General features: G+C 58.2%; 1 protein-coding gene across 3 annotated transcripts; it reads right to left on the reverse strand.

Moving 5' to 3' along the window:
- Positions 1–1,022: 1,022 nt before the first annotated feature.
- Positions 1,023–9,774, reverse strand: ZNF444 (zinc finger protein 444). 3 transcript variants are annotated; one of them, XM_027514628.1, is made up of 4 exons: positions 9,699–9,774; positions 4,850–5,186; positions 2,805–2,889; positions 1,023–2,078 (listed from the first exon to the last, which is right to left on the reverse strand). In XM_027514628.1, exons 2-4 carry the CDS (start codon positions 5,159–5,161, stop codon positions 1,507–1,509), a joined length of 969 nt encoding a protein of 322 aa, XP_027370429.1. In that variant the 5' UTR covers positions 5,162–5,186; positions 9,699–9,774; the 3' UTR covers positions 1,023–1,506. The 3 variants fall into 3 exon arrangements, with proteins under 3 accessions (XP_027370429.1, XP_027370427.1, XP_027370428.1); XM_027514626.1 differs by lacking the exon at positions 9,699–9,774 and adding an exon at positions 9,523–9,638; XM_027514627.1 differs by lacking the exon at positions 9,699–9,774 and adding an exon at positions 7,951–8,818.
- Positions 9,775–18,086: the final 8,312 nt, after the last annotated feature.

Consider the following 18,086-nt stretch of genomic DNA (forward strand, 5'->3'; position numbering starts at 1 on the left):
GGTCCCGCTGCGCGGGGCCGACACCGCAGTCCACGTGGGTCCCCTAGAGGGCAGGATGCGAGCCCCCGGATGCTGCTGCCACACCGCGAACCTGGGGTCCTCCACCCGCCTGCGCCCCCGGCCACCAGCTTCAGACCCCAACCGCAGCGTGGCCACACACCCCTCCGATGCCTCGGTTCCCCCATCTGTGCGGCGGGGTGACCACAGCGCTTGTCTCCTTGGGTTCTGACGATTAAAGCACTTGGTAGCTTTGAGTGCTTGAAAGGGGTCCCTGGGGGCTGGCACTCGGCACGCTATTGGCAGAGCCCCGTCCTCGGACCCCAGCTCCGGGGAAGACACCCCTATCTCCCCTCCTCTGGTCCCCTCGCCGGGTCTGGCTGCAGACATGGCCTCTCCAAGCCAACCTCCTCTGCCAGGCGTGGCCACACGGACCCCGGGCGTGGAAGGAGGCCCTGCCAGAGACCTTCCGCGAGGGTCACAGTTCTGCGGGCCGGAAGGGCAGGCCTCTGCCTTCAATTCCAGGGCCGGCCCCTTCCGGAGCGTTATTAGCCCCGTCCCACAAGGTGGACGCTGAGGCCTGAGCGCTTGCCCGAGGCACCCTGGAGACCACCTGGAGCCCCTGCCTCCACCAGCTGTTAACGGTTTCAGAGGTGGGGCCCGACTCCGGCTGTAAATGCCTGGGGGGTCCAGCTAGTCGCTTTCCCAGACTCCCTCACAGCCAGATGGCAGGGCCCCGTGGCCTGGGTCTTGCTGGTCCAGGGGCTGGCAGAGCGAAGCGAGGGCCGTGACCGAGGGGGGTTCCGCCAGCAGCAGCCGGGCCAGGCTCCTGCACTCGATGCGCAGGAGCCCAGGGCAACTCACTCCGCCACCTCTCAAGGGCTCATGGAGTCTCTAGACTCAAGGGCAAGGAACCGAGCCCTGGTCTGCGCCGACTCCCAGGGCCCTGCCAGCCGGGAGGGTCCCCGGTGGGGCCCACCATGCCCCTCCCCGGACGACAGCTTGGACAGAATGCAGGCGCCGGGGTCTGCACAACTCATCAGCGGCTTTATTAACAACTCTCCAGACGCTAGCCAGCGGGGGTCTCCGGCGCGCGTCCCGGGAGCCGGCGTCTGTCCACCTCGGGCCTGCCTGACAGGCCGCTCGCAGCGCGAGGACCCCAGAGCTCGATCCCCCTGCCGGAACCCGGGCCGTCCTGTCGGAGCTGTGCCGTGATCCACCCGTCCTGGGAGGGGCAAGGGGCGGTCTCCCCGGGCAGGACAAGACCCAGTCCCCTCCCTGCAGGCTCCTCCGGCCCAGGGCCCTGCCCCTGTCCAGGTCTTCGTCTAGGCTCCGGGCCCGGGAGGGTCGGGGTGGGGAGGACCGCAAAGGCACCCTCGCACCGCAGAAGCTGCGAGGACGAGGGCGGGGCGGGGGCTGACCCGCAGAGTGAGGTTCAGGGCATCACGCGACAGGGCTCGGGCACTGGGGTGCGGAACCGGGGCAGAGGCGCCGGGCGCGCGGCCGGAGCTACCCCAGGGGCCAGGGCGGGAAGGGCGCGGCGCCCTCGGGGCCCGGGGCCGCCCCGCCCGCGCGCCCGTGGGTGCGCTGGTGGCGGAGCACGTGCTCGCGGCGCCCGAAGCCCTTGCCGCACTGCCAGCACGCGAAGGGCCGGGCGCCCGAATGCGTCTTGCGGTGGCGCACCAAGTGCTCGCGCCAGTAGAAGGTCTTGCCGCACTCGCAGCAGGCGTGCGGCTTCTCGCGCGCGGGCAGCGGGCGCAGGGCCGGGCCCGGGCCGCCAGGGTGTGTGCCGCGGTGGCGTCGCAGGTGCTCCTTGCGCCGGAAGGCCTTGCCGCACTCGGGGCAGGCGTGCGGCTTCTCGCCCGAGTGGCTCTGCCGGTGGCGCAGCAGGTGCGCAGGCTTCAGAGAGGCCTTGCCGCAGTCGGGGCAGGACGCGGTGGCCGGGGCCGCCAGGAAGGCGGGCAGGCCGGGCGCCGGCGGGTCTGGCGGCGCCGGCAGGGGGCTGCCCGGCTCCTGCTTGTAGGGGCGCGCGGCCTGGGCGTCCGCCGTCGCCGGTTCCTCAGGTCTGGGGGCCGCATCTCCTGCAGGCAAAGGCACAGAATCAGGACGGCCATGGACTGGCTCATGGATGCCGGCGACAGGGTGGTTCATGGATGGGGGGTGAACAGGTGCAGGGACTGGGGGCAGGGTGGTTCATGGGCACAGCCAGGATGGATGGGCGGGGGGATGAGTGGGCACTGGGGGTGCATAAGCTGGGTGGGTGGACGGACTGGTTGATGGAGGGTGACCAGCTGGCTCAGGGATGGGGGGTGGACAGACCGGTTCACGGATGGGGAGGTGGAGAGACTGGTTCATGGGTGGATGGGGGGTGGGTGGACGGACTGGTTGATGGATGGGGGTGGGCTGGTTGATGGATGGGGGCGGGCTGGGGGAAGGATGGATGGGCCGACAGGTGGGGAAAGACAAGCTGTGGGGGGGTGGACAGAGGCTGCCAAGGAGGCGCCTGGTGAGAACCAGGGTGCAGAGCTGGGGTCAGGCTGCCAGGATGCAACCCTGGTTCAGCAGGCGCCCATCCCGAGTGGGTTAGTCTCTTCTGTGCCGGGGCTCTTGCTGCAGGGAAAGGCTGGAGACGCCGGGCTCTCGAGGCAGCCACGGGATGTCCGCACTGCGGGCGCTCCCGTCCTGTCTGACCCCCACCCCCGTGTGCCGGGCCCTCCGGAGTGGGGGCCGGCGCGTGGGTGTCTGTCCATTGAACGCATGAGTGATGGACAAGCGGGGAGTGTGGTGCGGAAGGAGGGGCTGCTCACCTGAGCGCGTCGCCCCACCGGCTTCCTCTTCCACGCCGACCCCAGAGCCTCCGGTCGTATCCTGAGGCGCCCTCGTCGCTGGTCCCTGGAACCAGAGACCCCACGTGGCCAGCTGAGAAGCCGGAGCCCCACCGCTCACCCTCCGGGTCCTGCTGCGGGTTTTTGAGGGCAGCGGCCGCCAGGCTAGGGTCCTCCGTGGACAGGCCCATGGAGAGACCCACATGGCGAGGCCCGAGACCTCCCTCTGAGCACCTCGGCAGCGGGTCCTCCAGACCCCTGCAGCCTCCTGAGGGGCCCGGGCGGGCGCCCCTCACTCCCGACTCATGGGGCCGGCGGAGACCATCACCGTTTACTGCTCTGAGCCACTGCGCTTCAGGCGGTTTTGTTACCCGACAGACAGACCACTGATGGAGCCGCTTTAACCCTGCTTTTAGCCTCGATGCCCTGTGCCAGCTCCAAGACAAAACGCAGAAGGAAAACACAGACGCTACTTTCAACTCAGGACCAAATTAAGGAGCTTTTCCCAGCTGTCCCGTGGACGGCTCTGAGCAGCGTTGCCCGGCCAGAAGTCCATGTCCAGAGAGACTTCAGACCCACAACTTCTGGCTCCTTTACGCTCTTGTCGCGGCTCCTCGAGGAGTCTGTGTGGAGACATTTCTCCTGGAAAGGCCTCATGGACCTCCTGGTGGAGTCACTGGACTGCCTTTACCAGGTGGCTCAGTGGTCAAGAATCTGCCCACCAATGCAGGATACGTGGGTTCGATCACTGGGTCTGGAAGATCCTCGAGAGTAGGAAATGGCAACCCACTGCAGTATTTTTGCCTGGAGAATCCCACGGACAGCTCTGCCGCAGGGAGAAACTTGCCCCAGGCCAACTCTAAAGTGCTCGGGAGGCCAGTCACACTACAGCCCGGAGGCCCCGGGGCTGACCCTCCGGGCGCAGCAGGACCTGGGCTGCCCCAGAGAGGCCTGCCCTCTGCCCCTGCCTCCTGGGCGGGGAACCCTGGGCCGGCTGGTCCCGCCAGACTGGGTCCTGGGGCCATGCTGGGCGATATCAGGACCTAACTCACGGCAGCGGAGGCTCCGGGCAATGCGGGCATGCAGCTGAAGCCCCACCGCACCTCCGGGCGGGAAGCTCAGAAGCTCCGGCTGGGGCTCCTCCGTGTGCCCTGCCACATGCTGTCGCCCGGGGCTGGCGCTGCCCCCTGGGTCCCAGGAGGACTCTCCTGCCCTCTCCCCGCCGTCTTTCCTCAGCAGTTAACCAGTGTCCTTCCGCCGGGACCAACCACAGCTGTGGGCAGGGCAGGGTCAGCCCTCAGGGTGGTCCACGGACCCTGAACTTGCATCAGTCGTCAGAAGGGTGGGTCTGGGGCGGTGTTAGTCGTGTCTGGCTCTCTTCGACCCCTTGGCCTGCAGCCTGGTAGGCTCCTCTGTCCTTGCCTGTCTCCCGAAGTTTGCTCAAGATTGCCTGTGCACCCACAGTCCCTTACCGCCAAGGCAGGCCTCACCCTTTCCCCCGCCGCCACACCACGGACCTCAGGGTGGTGTTGGGGGTGTCTCCATGGGGAGCTGGGGGGGCTGGGGGTGGGGGGGGGGCGAGCATAGGGGAGGGGGAGGGGGGACCCAGGGGCAGGGGGTGAGCATGGGGGAGGGGGAGGACGGAGGGCGGAGGGATGGGGGTAAGGAGGGAAGGGACAGGGGTGAGCGTGGGGGGAGGGGTGAGCATGGGGTAGGGGGAAGAGGGACGCGGGGTGGGGGAGAGATGGGAGTAAGGAGGGAAGGGACAAGGGTGAGCATGGGGGGAGGGGAAGGAGGAGCGGGGGAGGAGGGACCCAGGGCGGGGGGGGGGGGGGGGGGGGGCAGGGGGTGGGCGAGGAGGAAGGAGAGAAGGGACGGGGGGGGGGGGGGGGGGGCCGAGAGGAGGGACCCAGGGGGGAGGAATGGGAGTAAGGAGGCAAGGGACAGGGGAGGGGACAGGGGTGAGCGTGGGGGAGGAGGGGGACCAGGGGACCCGTGGGCAGGCGGAGGGCAGACCCCAGGCTCACCCACAGCTCCTCCAGCAGCGCCACGGCCTCCTCGCCGCTCTGTGGCCGGCGGCTGCACACCCAGGCCTGCACCTCGGTGGGCAGCGCGCTCAGAAACTGCTCGAGCACCAGCAGCTCCAGCATCTGCTCCTTGGTGCGCACCTCGGGCCGCAGCCAGGCCCGGCAGAGCGCACGCAGCAACCCCAGCGCCTCGCGGGGCCCCGGGGCGTCGCCCAGGTGGAAGTGGCGGAAGCGGTGCCACGGCGAGTCGGCGGTCAGGCCCTCAGCGGCGCCTCGCTCCTGCTTCACGGGGCCCAGGCCCAGCGCCTCCATGGGGCCGGCGGCGGGGTCACGGAGCCTGCAGGGAGCAGCCGCAGTCAGGGTGCGCTCCGGCAGGGCCCCCACGTGGGAGGGCTGGCCGCCCCATCCCGTGCCTCAGTTTCCTCCCCGCCCCGAGATGAAGGGCTCACCCGCTGCGTGTGGGCCCCTGTCCCTACTCTCCCCCACTCCTGCGTCCTCCCCGCGAGGACCCAGCGAGGCCGCGCGCACAGAGGCCGCCGGTGCCGGGTACCCGGGCCTTGTCATCAGCACCTCCGATGCGGGTGGTTGCACCCCGATGCCGCCGCACCCCGGAGACAGAGGCTGCTGGCTCCCAAGTGCTCCCCGCCCTGCCTCTCCCTCACTAACCAGGGTGGACACAAGCGTGTCCCCCTCCACCCCTGGGGCTCATGTGGACTCTCTGGCCCCAACGTGACTGTACGCGGGGCCGGGGCTTTGAGGAGGACGTGGAGGTGCAGTGAGGTCGTCGCGGTGGGGCCCAGGGTGTGGCTGTCTTCATAGGACAGGGCAGGTCTGGCCCCGACCTGGGGGGACACAGCAGGAAGGGAAGGCAGGGTTCGCAGGCGGGGGAGAGGCCCTCGCCAAACCCCCATCCACCTGCACTGATCCCGGCCGGATCCCCGCCTCCCCAGCCACAAGGAGCAAGTGTCTGTGGTTGAAGCTGCCTGTTCTGCGGCGGTCAGGCCTCGACACTCACAGGGCTCCCCAGTCACAGTCTGGGAAATGCTGGGGAGTGACTGTAAGACCCTCCACCCTCTCAGTGGAGTCACTGGACTGTCTTCCCAGGCAGCTCAGTGGTCAAGAATCTGCGAGCCAATGCAGGAGACACAGGAGACCCGGGTACGATCCCTGGGTCAGGAAGAGCCCCTGGAGTAGGAAATGGCAACCCACTCCAGTGTTCCCATCCAGGGAGCCCTCTGCCCCCCACTTCCTTGTCCCCTTCCCAAAGTGGGGGACACAGACGGGCAGTGGCCTCAGTCCTGAGGACTGAAGACACGGAGCAGGGCTCCAGGGCGGGGTGATCTGGAATGGTCTGGGGACATTTCTGACATGGCACAGCTGGCATCTACCCAGCGGAGGCGGGGACGCTGCTGGGGACCCTGCAGGGCCCAGAATGGCCCCACCCCGACAGAGAAGGACGCAGCCCCCAAATAAACCCCGCCTGGAACCCCGGTCCTCAAACGGCCCAGGGACCCTGGCGTTCCTCTGGGGCTACCTTGAGGTGAGAACACGCTTCCTGACCCAGAGAAGTTACCAGCCCCTTTCCCTGCCTTCTCTCCCGAGCATGCAGTAGGCCTTCCAGGGGCCTCGCCGGGAGCAGTGGCGGCCATGGAAACCCAGCTGTTCAGGTCACACTGAGATGTGCAAAGACAAGTGATACCATGCTTCCAACTTTTCGTTTGGAAAACACGGTTATTCTTCATTTAAATACCATTATGGGGCGTGGGAAAAACTGGGAGATCGGGATTAACACATACACACCACCACATACAAAACAGAGAACTGATACAAAGCTAGTAAATAGCACGGGGAACCCTACTGGATACTCTGGAAGGACCTATATACGACTAGAATCTATAAGAGTGGATATGTGCATGTGTAACTAATTCACTTTGCTCTACAGCAGAAACACACTATTGTAAATCAACTATCCGTGGGTGCATGTTACGTTGCTTCAGCCGTGTCTGAGTCTTCGGGACCCCATGGACTGTAGCCCACCAGGCTCCTCTGTCCGTGAATTTTCCAGCAAGAAGACTGGAGTGGGTTGCTAGTTCCTCCTCCTGGGGATCACCCCCAACCCAGGGACTGAAGCCGCATCTCTTAGATCTCCTGTGTTGGCAGAGGGGCTCTTTACCACTAGTGCCACCTGGAAAGCTCCTTAAATCAACTACGAAAGTGAGTCATTCAGTCGTGTCCGACTCTTTGCCACCACATGGCCTATACAGTCCATGGAATTCTCCAGGCCAAATACTGGAGTGGGCAGCTGTTCCCTTCTCCAGGGGATATTCCCAACCCAGGGATTGAACCCAGGGCTCCCTTATTGCAGGCAGATTCTTTACCAGCTGGGCCACCAGGGAAGCCCTAAATCAACTGCACTCCAATAAAAAAGAAAAGAAAAAAAAAATTAAGAGAAAAAAGTGCTATTTATGTTAACGTGGAAAAGTCAACTACTGCTATTTCTAAATGCATTAATTACTATTATGAGATTTTCTCAGCCTTACTTTCTGAGATGACTCAGAGATGTAAACAAAAGTGCTTTGGGGAGCATCTTCAAAAATTGTTTAAGATATAAAGGGGTCCTGAATTTCAAACCTTTGAGACCACTGGCCCACAGCCTGTTTTTAAACAAAAGTTTTACTGGTGCACAGCTGTGCACATCTGCTGTGTAGGGAGGATCATCTCAGACTTAAGCTGGTTTGATCAGCCAGCTAGTAAGTGGCAGGGACTGAACTCACACTGGCCTTAAAGCGTGGCTGCAAGGGGAGGAGCAGAGGGACAGAGTGGGAGATTGGGATTAGCAGACACAAACTGTTATACACAGGCCAGATAAACAAGGTTCTACTGCACAGCTCAGGATCCCAGTCCATCATGATATGGTTCATGATCAATCCTGCGATGAACCATCATGGAAAAGAGTAAGAAACAAGACCGCAGCAGTGTATAACTGAATCACTTTGCTGGACAGCAGAAATGTGAATCAACTCAACTTCCATAAATTAAGTTAAAAAAAAAAATGCAAAAAAGGGGGAGGGAGGTTCCAGAGGCAGGGGACAAATACATACCTACGGCTGATGCACGGTGATGAATGGCAGAAACCAACACACTATTATAAAGCAATTATGCTTCAACTTTAAAAAATCATAAAAAAATAAAGACAATAACCTAAATGTTAAAAAAAAAAAAAAAGACGGAAAAAATAAATGAGAAGGCTCTGGGTGGAGCGTGCCTGCCTGGCTACCACTTTTAACCTGGCCAATGTTTTGCAGCCTCTTTCACCCAGATGCCAGCAGTGTCTCCCCAATTGTGACAACCAAAAATGTGTCCCGGAAACTTCCACGAGTCCCGGCGGCGGGGGCAAGGGCACAGTGGGCCCTGCTGGGGAGCCACCGGCCCACTGTACTAATATTTACTCAGACCAAAGGGCCACCTTCCCAGCGAGTCGTCCTAGGACAAGGCACACCACCTTTTACGCTCTGAATCTTCCGTCCCCGGCACTACAAAACGGGGAAAGTCGGACCAACCTAGACGTCTCAGGAAGTCAAGACGTACGGAAAACAAAGATGCTGCGGGGCGCGCGCGGGGGCGCCAAGCCAGCCTTCCACCAGCGTCCGCCCTGCCCACTCCCGTCTCTGTGCGGTGCCGGGGACACCGCTTCCAACAGAAGCGCCGGCGCTGCACCCAAGCACCCGCGGGAGCAGGGGCTGAACCCGCGGGAGCAGGGGCTGAACGGGGAAATAGAAGGCGGGCGGCGGAGCCGCCGCGGACCGCCAGGAGAGCAAACACAACCCTGCAGCGCGGCGCGCCCACCAGTCAGGCTGTCGGGGGGAGGGTGGGGGGCACGCGTCCCCAAGCAGGAGAAAAAGGAAGAGAGCAGCTGACCCCGGCCGGGGAAGGCGCAGCTCGGCCGAAGTGCCGCCGAGCTTGCAGAGGCCCGCGCGCCGGAGGGCCGCCCGCACCCCGCCCACCCCCTCCCCGGAGCCCCTTTTCGCAAACCTCTCCGACCCGGTCAGTCCCCGCCGGCGCCCCCAGACTCCCAGGCAGGGCCCAGCCCCCGCCCCAGCCAGTCCCCCCCCTCCCCCTCCGACCCTCCCCCACCCAGCCCCTCTCCGTCTCCAACTCTCCCTACCGCCCCCGGCGTTCTCCGACCCCGGGACCGCAACCCCCTCCCCTTTCCGACCCACCCCACCCTTCCCCCTTCCGACCCTCCCCCTCCCCGCCGCGCCCCCTCGGTCTTCAACTCTCCCCGCCCCCCGCCGGCGTTCTCCGCCCCCCTCCCCCACCCCTCCCCCTCGCCGCCCCCTCCGTCTCCAACTCTCCTCACCCCCGGGACCTGCACCCCCGCCCCCTTCCCTCCCGTCCCCCTCTCCAACTCTCCCCGCCCCGCCGTTCTCCGCCCCCCTCCCTCTTACTTCGCCTCCCCCTCCCCGCACCCCCGCCGTTCTCTGCCCCCGGGACCCACACCCCTCCTCCTTCCCGACGCCCCCACCCCCGTTCGCGCTCCCAGCCCCCGGCTCCCTTTTCATCCCCTCCTCCACCTCCGCCATTCCTCCCTCCCCGGGCCCCCGCCGGCCCCCTCCCCGAAGCTCATCCCGCCGGGCCCCTCCGACGCCTCCCTCCTTGCCCCCCTTGCTCACCTCACTCTCCCAGGCGAGGCCCCCCAAGCCCCCTCGGCACCTCGCGCATGCGCACAGCGCTCACCAGGACTCCATGCCCCGGCAGGCTTTGCGCCAAACGCACCTATCCCCCTCCCCCCAACCCTCCCAGACGCCCCGCGGCCGCTTCCCCCCTGCAACTACCCCGCCGCCCTCACCTAGAACAACATCTCCCAGGGAGCACCGCGGCAAAGGCGGCCTCTCATTGGCCCTCGCCTAGGCGACCCCCCCCCCTTGCCTCACGCCCGTCCCCGGAAGGCGCCGCAGGCGCCAGAACTACATTTCCCAAGATGCACCAAGGCGCCGCCAGGTTTTGGACTACATTTCCCACAACGCACACATACGGGTCTTCGCCCGGGCCCGCGCGCGGGCACCCCACCACCCGACCCCGGGAAGGCGCAGGCGCGCCGAAGGGGCCGAAGGAGGAGGAGCCAGGGCGGCGTTGCCGTGGAAACCGGAGCGGCCCGTCCGGAAACAAGGCCCCTGCAGCCCAGACGTCGGTCGGCGGGGAGGAGGGGCCCGAGCTGAGCTCCGCGCCAATCAGAGCTGCGCGCTGCGTCTCCTTGACAACGGGCCGCGCGTCATCCTCCCTCCCCGCCCCACGCGTACGCAGCGGGGTTCGAGTTGGCCACGCGGCCGCGGTGGCGGGCCTCCGGGGGGGGGCTCCCTCCGGGGGCTGGCCAGGGCGCCGTGCTCTGCCGTGTGAGCCTGGTGCGCGGGTCCTAGACTCCGTTTGCCTCCCCGCCTTTGAATCGGGGAGGGGGCTGTCTACAAGGTCTCGACTGGCCTCCGGGGACCGGGCCGCAGTCTCCCCATCTCAGACCCGGGAAAGAGATGCACAGACGGGAACAAGACCGAGGCCGGCCCGGGAGCCGCACGGACCCCGGGCTCAGTCATCGCCCGGGGCCACACCTCGTGTCCTTGGGAAGGGTGAGGCAGACACGCCCCTCGCCCCCACCTCCGCCTCCGGGGCTGGTGCGCAGACGGGGTGAGACAGTGACTGGCGCGGAACCAGCGTTGACCAGACGGACACTTTCCCCCTGGTTTCACAAGTGGTCAGTGGCTGAGTCAGAACCTCCTGTCCGAGAGCGGGTGAAAACCATCCTCCTCACTGTGGCCTCACGGACCTTGGCCCACGCTCCCCTCTTGCCCATTGGTTTCCAGCCACATCGGAGTCTTTCCTGCTGACCTTTGTTCCCACTCACTTCCGATTGCCCACTCGACGTCTCCACTTGGATTTTTTTAAGAGGTATTTCAGACCTTGAGGTGGACAGAGGAGAATGTTTTGCCCCTCCCCCCTAGCAAAGAAACTTGCTTTCGTCCCAGTTTTCTACGGTCTTAGGAAATGAGTCTAAAGGACCTCCCTAGTGGTCCAGTGGTTAAGACTCCAGGCTTCCACTTAAGGGGCCTGGTTTCGATCCCCGATGGGGGAACTAAGATCCCACAAGCCACGCGGTACAGCAAAAAAAAAAAAAACAGTTGGATGGCGTTTAGGACATTCACATTGTGCAAACCATCACCACCGTCCATCTCTAAAACACTCCTTATCTTGCCAAACTGAGACCGCCACACTCGACTCCCTCGTTCCCATGCCCCAGCCCCTGGCAGCCCCCATTCTACTTTCTGCCTATGAATGTGAATATTCTAGGCACTTCACGGAAATGAACTCATACAGTACTTGTCTCTTGTGACTGGTATATTTCACTTAGCATAATGTTTACCCCTGTTGTGGCAGGTGTCACATTTTCCTTCCTTTTTTCTTTTAAGGCTGAGTATATTCCATGGTATGAATAGACCACATTTTGTGTATCCATTCCTCAGAAGGCTCTTCCTAAAACTTAAACTTTTGGACTTCCGTGGTGGTCCTGTGGTTAAGACTCTGAGGTTCCACTGTAGGGGGCGTGAGTCCAATCCCTGCCTGGGGAACTAAGATCCTGCATGCTGCATGGCAAGGCAAACAACAGCAATAGCTTAAACCCTTGACTTTGGCCTGCAAGTTCCCACAAAATAGGACCCCTTCATAGACCCAGGATTCCTCCAGCTTTGGGGCAAATCAGGAGTGCCAGGGCTTGCCTAGCAGAGTAGGGAGTCAGTAGATAAACATTCATTCCCTAGTGGGCTTCCCTGGTGGCTCAGACGGTAAAGAATCTGCCCATGATGTGGGAGATCTGGGTTTGATCTCTGGGTTGGGAAGATCCCCTGGAGAAGGACATGGCAACCCGCTCCAGTATTCTTGCCTGGAGACTCCCCAAGGACAGAGGAGCCTTGCTGGCTACAGTCCATGGGGTTGCAAAGAGTCTGACACGACCAAGCGACTAAGCACAGCACAAATAAACATTAGCTAATTTTTCACTTTACCTATGGTTGAGTCAGTAATGAAAGCATGCCCAACCCAGACGCAAAGTTCACCCCACCCCACCCCCAGCCTGCTGCCATGTAATGAAATACCCTGTTTCACCACAGAATCTCCTCTGCTTATCCCTTGTCTGATTCCTGCTGGGCTAACTTGTATATTGTTATTAATATAAAGACAGATGCTCAGCAGGCTCAGGACACGGGCAGGGTTGAGGAGGAAGGACAAGGCAAACAGATTCCACGTCCATCTGGAGCTTCAGCGTTGCACAATGGGTGTGTCAAGGTTCAGAATCCCCTCCAGCACTGTCACACACACACACACACACACACACAGACACACACACACACCCTGTGCCGTCCTCCCTAGCTACAACACGTGAGCGTTTTCATCTGAATTGTAGGTGACCTAGCACGCAGATATATTCCCAGGTGTTACTAGTGGTAAAGAATCTACTTGCAATGCAGGAGACACGAAAGACATGGGTTCGATCCTCAGGTTGGGAAGATGCCCTGGAGGAGGAAATGGCAACCCACCCCAGTATTCTTGCCTGGAGAATACCATGGACAGAGGAGCCTGGTGGGCTGCAGTCCATGGGGTGGTAAAGAGTCTGTCAGGACCGAGGGACTGAGCACACAGACCACCTTCAAATTCTTTATATGTATGCATATATATCATTATTATTTGGCTGCTTTGGGTCTTAGTTGTGGCATGCAGGGTCTTTGGTTGCGGTGCGCAGGCTCTCTAGCTGTTGCATGCGGGCTCTAGAGCATACCATTCTGTAGTTGCCATGCAGGGCTTAGCTTTCCATGGCATGTGGGATCTTAGTTCCCCAACCAGGGATCAAACCCGTGTCCCCTACATTGCAAGGTGGATTCTTAACCAATGGACCACAGGGAAAATCCCATCTTCAAATTATCTTTTTGTGTGTGTGGCGGGGTGTAAATTGAGGTGTTTTAATGTTAAAAAAGGAACACCAGTGATATTAAAGAATATCACTTCAAGTATATTTCAGGTGCCCTTTCAGATAAGAAAATATTGTGAAAATCTGCATTTGAAGTTGACTTTGGTAGATGCTAGACCCACCTTCAAATTCTTAATGCTTTTTTTTTTTAACATGGGGCTCTGCATTGTCACTGTTCACTGGGCCCAGAAATTCAGTAGCTATACACATAACATCGCCTTGATGAGTTATACAATACCCGCACAAGGCAGCCCTTTGTCCAGTGCTCACGTGTACCGTCGTTATGGGTGAGGAATAGCATAAAAGGACTCTCTGGATGTCTTCCCTCTATTTCTTCACCCAGTACTATCGTACCTACTGATCAGTGATCAAGTCACATGTCACCTCCTCCAAGAAGCCCTCCCAGACCATGCCCACTGCAATAAACCTGGACGAAGGGCTTCATCTGAGCCTCCACAGTGTCCCTTCTCTCTCCATCTCTGTGGGTGTGTGGCTGCCCCGCCCACCCTCTGGTAAGGAACTCATCAACACAGATCCAGTGGTTGCCAGCTCCTCACTTGGGGCCTGCTCTGGAAAAGAGTAAATAAGCAGGGGAGGAAAGAAATTCTTACCCTACTTCCCAGGCCTGAGGGCGAGAATTCCTTTGGCAGCAAACCTAGCCGTACCCCACCAAAGCTCCCCGGCTTCTTTGTAGCACAATATAATTATTACTCAAAATAATAATTAACGCTTTCTTTCTGTCGGGTCTTTAAGGAGATCCAGCAGGGTGGTGAGGGCGTTGAGCTCTCCCCTGGGTCTCTGGCCCTGCCCTGAGCGGCCGGGAGGCTCAGGTAATGTTCCTGGATAAACAGGTGATAGACAAGCCCCTGCACAAGAGAGGGGACAAGTCCTGGGATGAACGGGGCAGTCTGCACCCCACCGCGAAGCGAGGGCTCCAGGGCAGGGAGTGGGGGCTGAATTCGAGAGTGAGTCATCTTCCCCTTAGGAAACACTCAGGATAAATAAGGAAATTAGGAATTAATTGCTTAATGATGGGATCACGCTGCCCCCATTACGTTATTTCACCGGCACACTCACCCAGGGTAGAAGGCAGAGCAGATCAAAGCATGAGCCCATTTTACAGTCAGGAGAAGTGAGGCCCTGCGAGGTGAGTAGGCTTGGCCCAAGTGACACAGTGGGAGAGAGGCAGGAGTGGGGCTGGACCCAGGCTTTAGGACCTGCAGAGGAGGGTGGGGTGCAGGCTCTTCGCTGGCTGGAATACATGCCACCCCCCAGCCCTCCTTCCGTGGGTGTAGGGACAGTGAGCAGGGCCTACAGCAGGAGGGAGACAAAGAGAGGTTTAATTTTTCACCATTCTGGAGGCTGGAAGTCCAAGATCACAGTGTTGTGGAGCCCTGTACCAAGGTCACAGGACTGAAATCTCTGGAACTGACCAAGCCCCATAGCAACTGTTGCCACGAGTCTATAGGTCTAAACCGGCCAATTCCCTGACCCCCGGGTGTTCAGTCGCTAAGTCATTTCCATCTGTTTGCGACACCGTGGACTGCAGCTTGCCAGGCTCTTCTGTCCTCCACTATCTCCTGGAGTTTGATCAAACTCATGTCCATTGAGTTGGTGATGCCATCCAACCATCTCATCCTCTGTCATCCCCTTCTTCTCCTGCCCTCAATCTTTCCCAGCATCAGGGTCTTTCCAGTGAGGCAGGTCTTTGTATAAGGTGGCCAAAGTATTGGAGCTTCAACTTCAGCATCAGTCCTTTCAATGAATATTCAGGGTTGATTTCCTTTAGGATTGACTGGTTTGATGTCCTTGCTGTCCAAGGGCCTCTGAACAGTCTTCTCTAGCACCACAGTTTAAAAACATCAATTCTTTGGGGGTCAGCCTTACTGGAAAAACCATAGCTTTGACTAGACAGACCTTTGTTGGCAAAGTGACGTCTCTGCTCTTTAATACGTTGTCTGGGTTTGTCATGGCTTTTCTTCCAATCTTCCTGATCCCATATCAGGTAAAATACCCACCCTATGACTCACCCTGTAGCGTCCTAGATCAGATCAGATCGGTCGCTCAGTCGTGTCTGACTCTTTGCAACCCCATGAATCACAGCACGCCAGGCCTCCCTGTCCATCACCAACTCCCGGAGTTCACTGAGACTCACATCTGTCGAGTCAGTGATGCCATCCAGCCATCTCATCCTCTGTCGTCCCCTTCTCCTCCTGCCCCCAATCCCTCCCAGCATCAGAGTCTTTTCCAATGAGTCAACTGTTCGCATGAGGTGGCCAAAGTACTGGAGTTTCAGCTTTACCATCATTCCTTCCAAAGAAATCCCAGGGCTAATCTTCAGAACGGACTGTTTGGATCTCCTTGCAGTCCAAGGGACTCCTAAGAGTCTTCTCCAACACCACAGTTCAAAAGCATCAATTCTTCGGTGCTCAGCCTTCTTCACAGTCCAACTCTCACATCCATACATGACCACAGGAAAAACCATAGCCTTGACTAGATGAACCTTTGTTGGCAAAGTAATGTCTCTGCTTTTGAATATGCTATCTAGGTTGGTCATAACTTTCCTTCCAAGGAGTAAGCGTCTTTTAATTTCATGGCTGCAGTCACCATCTGCAGTGATTTTGGAGCCCAGAAAAATAAAGTCTGACCCTGTTTCCACTGTTTCCCCATCTATTTTCCATGAAGTGATGGGACCGGATGCCATGATCTTCGTTGAGCTTTAAGCCAACTTTTTCACTCTCCACTTTCACTTTCATCAAGAGGCTTTTTAATTAAAAAAAATTTTTTTTTAATTTTTTTTAGTTCCTCTTCACTTTCTGCCATAAGGGTGGTGTCATCTGCATATCTGAGGTTCTTGATATTTCTCCCAGCAATCTTGATTCCAGCTTGTGCTTCTTCCAGCCCAGCGTTTCTCATGATGTACTCTGCATATAAGTTAAATAAACAGGGTGACAATATACAGCCTTGACGTACTCCTTTTCCTATTTGGAACCAGTCTGTTGTTCCATGTCCAGTTCTAACTGTTGCTTCCTGACCTGCATACAAATTTCTCAAGAGGCAGATCAGGTGGTCTGGTATTCCCATCTCTTGAAGAATTTTCCACAGTTTATTGTGATCCACACAGTCAAAGGCTTTGGCATAGCCAATAAAGCAGAAATAGATGTTTTTCTGAAACTCTCTTGCTTTTTCCATGATCCAGCGGATGTTGGCAATTTGATCTCTGGTTCCCCTGCCCTTTCTAAAACCAGCTTGAACATCACGAAGTTCACGGTTCGCATATTGCTGAAGCCTGGCTTGGAGAATTTTGAGCATTACTTTACTAGCGTGTGAGATGAGTGCAATTGTGCGGTAGTTTGAGCATTCTTTGGCATTGCCTTTCTTTGGGATTGGAATGAAAACTGACCTTTTCCAGTCCTGTGGCCACTGCTGAGTTTTCCAAATTTGCTGGCATATTGAGTGCAGCACTTTCACAGCATCATCTTTCAGGATTTGGAATAGCATCCTAACCGATCACCTAATGCCACCCTTCCAGTCTACAAACATCGACTACTAGCTCATGAGAGAGGTTAGCTCTCCCTTGAGCCGGCCTGCTGTTCTAACAGTGTCGCCCGCTCTCATAAACTTTATCCTTCTCTCATTCTGCCTCATGTCTGGAAATTCTTTTCCAACCCGCGCACAGACCAGGACAGGTGTCGTCAGAGTTGGTTTCTTGCAAGTCTTGATTTTGAGTAATTGTTGGGCATAAACCCATTTACTTAGTAGGAGCATTCGAAGGTATGGAATTCACATACAAGGAGGATCGACTACTTTTTTTGGTTTTTAACTGGAGTAATTGCTTTACAATGTTGTGTTAGTTTCTGCTAACAGCAAAGTGAATCGGCTCTATGTATACATATGTGCCCGCCCTCTTGAGCCTCCCCCCCACCCTTCTAGGTCATCAGAGCAGAAGCTCTGTGCTACAGAGCATGTTCCTGCTGACTATCTATTTGACACACGGTCGTGTGTGCCTCAGTGTTGCTATCTCATTCTCCCCCTCCCCCTTCCCGAGTCCACAGGATGCACTACTTTCTAAGAAAATAATAATAGTTTTTAGTTTCATTGGTCAAGAGAGAATCCCAGCCAAACCCAGAAATAACACTCTTGTAAATACGAGATACGGGTCCCTGTGGGAAGTGGCCGTTCCCCAGAACCACTTATTCTGGGATGCTGAGGCCCTCGTGTGCTGTTCATTGTCATTCCACAGAGTCCCCGACACACACACACACACACACACACACACACACACGCACAGTGCAGCCTGGAGAGAGGCGCTGAGAATGACCACCTGGGAGATCTTAGTTCCCTGCCTAGGAATTGAAGCTGGGTAACCCGGCATCCCTGGTGCCTCAGTGATAAAGGACCTGCCTGCTGACACAGGAGATGCAGGTTGGATCCCTAGGTCCAGAAGATCCCCTGCAGAAGGAAATGGCAACCCACTCCAGTATTCTTGCCTGGAGAATCCCATGGGCAGAGGAACCTGGTGGGCTACAGTCTTCGGGGTGGCAAAAGGAATCGGACATGACTGAGCGGCAGAACCAAAACAAGTCTGAGTCCAGAGTCCCTCACCTTCACAAAGGCAGCCCCTGCCTGTTCAGTGGTCCCTCTGGGGAGTCAGGGAGACAGTAGTGGGATCAGATGCAGAGCCAGCAGCCCCAAATTTATCTTCTGTCCTGTGATAATGTCGGGAAAAACTGCCAGACATAAATAAACGTTTATTTTTAAACGAACTCCTCCGGCAACAAGAGAGCGTTCCCTTTTAAACCTCACAACCATTCGGAATTTACGCTGAACTTTTTATAGCTCTGGGAACAACCCGCCAGCCTAAGAGGAAAGTTTAATGGGTTTTATAGTTTGTTTACACCAACCAACGCCTGCCCCTGCCCCCACCTCTCGTTAACTTTCTCCTGACGTTTCTGTAATTGCCAAACCACGTCTGGCTGGAAATGAACTGAGATCTAGAGGATCTTAATGTACTTTGCTTCTTCAGTAATAAGGATCCTACTTTATTTTGTAATGAAATGTATTAAAAGCTGGTTGGATTAATAGTTAAGGAGGTCTTTGGGGGTTTTGCTGTGTCTTATTTCTCTGGTCCATCTTTTCCCCCCTTGGGTATCAAGAGTGTTAGGAAGAGCAGAGAATAACCAATTCAGTCTCACTCGGGGATTCTTACTCTTTTACAGATGGAGTTAG

This window comes from Bos indicus x Bos taurus, chromosome 18 (assembly GCF_003369695.1).
Source record: "Bos indicus x Bos taurus breed Angus x Brahman F1 hybrid chromosome 18, Bos_hybrid_MaternalHap_v2.0, whole genome shotgun sequence".
Taxonomy (NCBI): domain Eukaryota; kingdom Metazoa; phylum Chordata; class Mammalia; order Artiodactyla; family Bovidae; genus Bos; species Bos indicus x Bos taurus.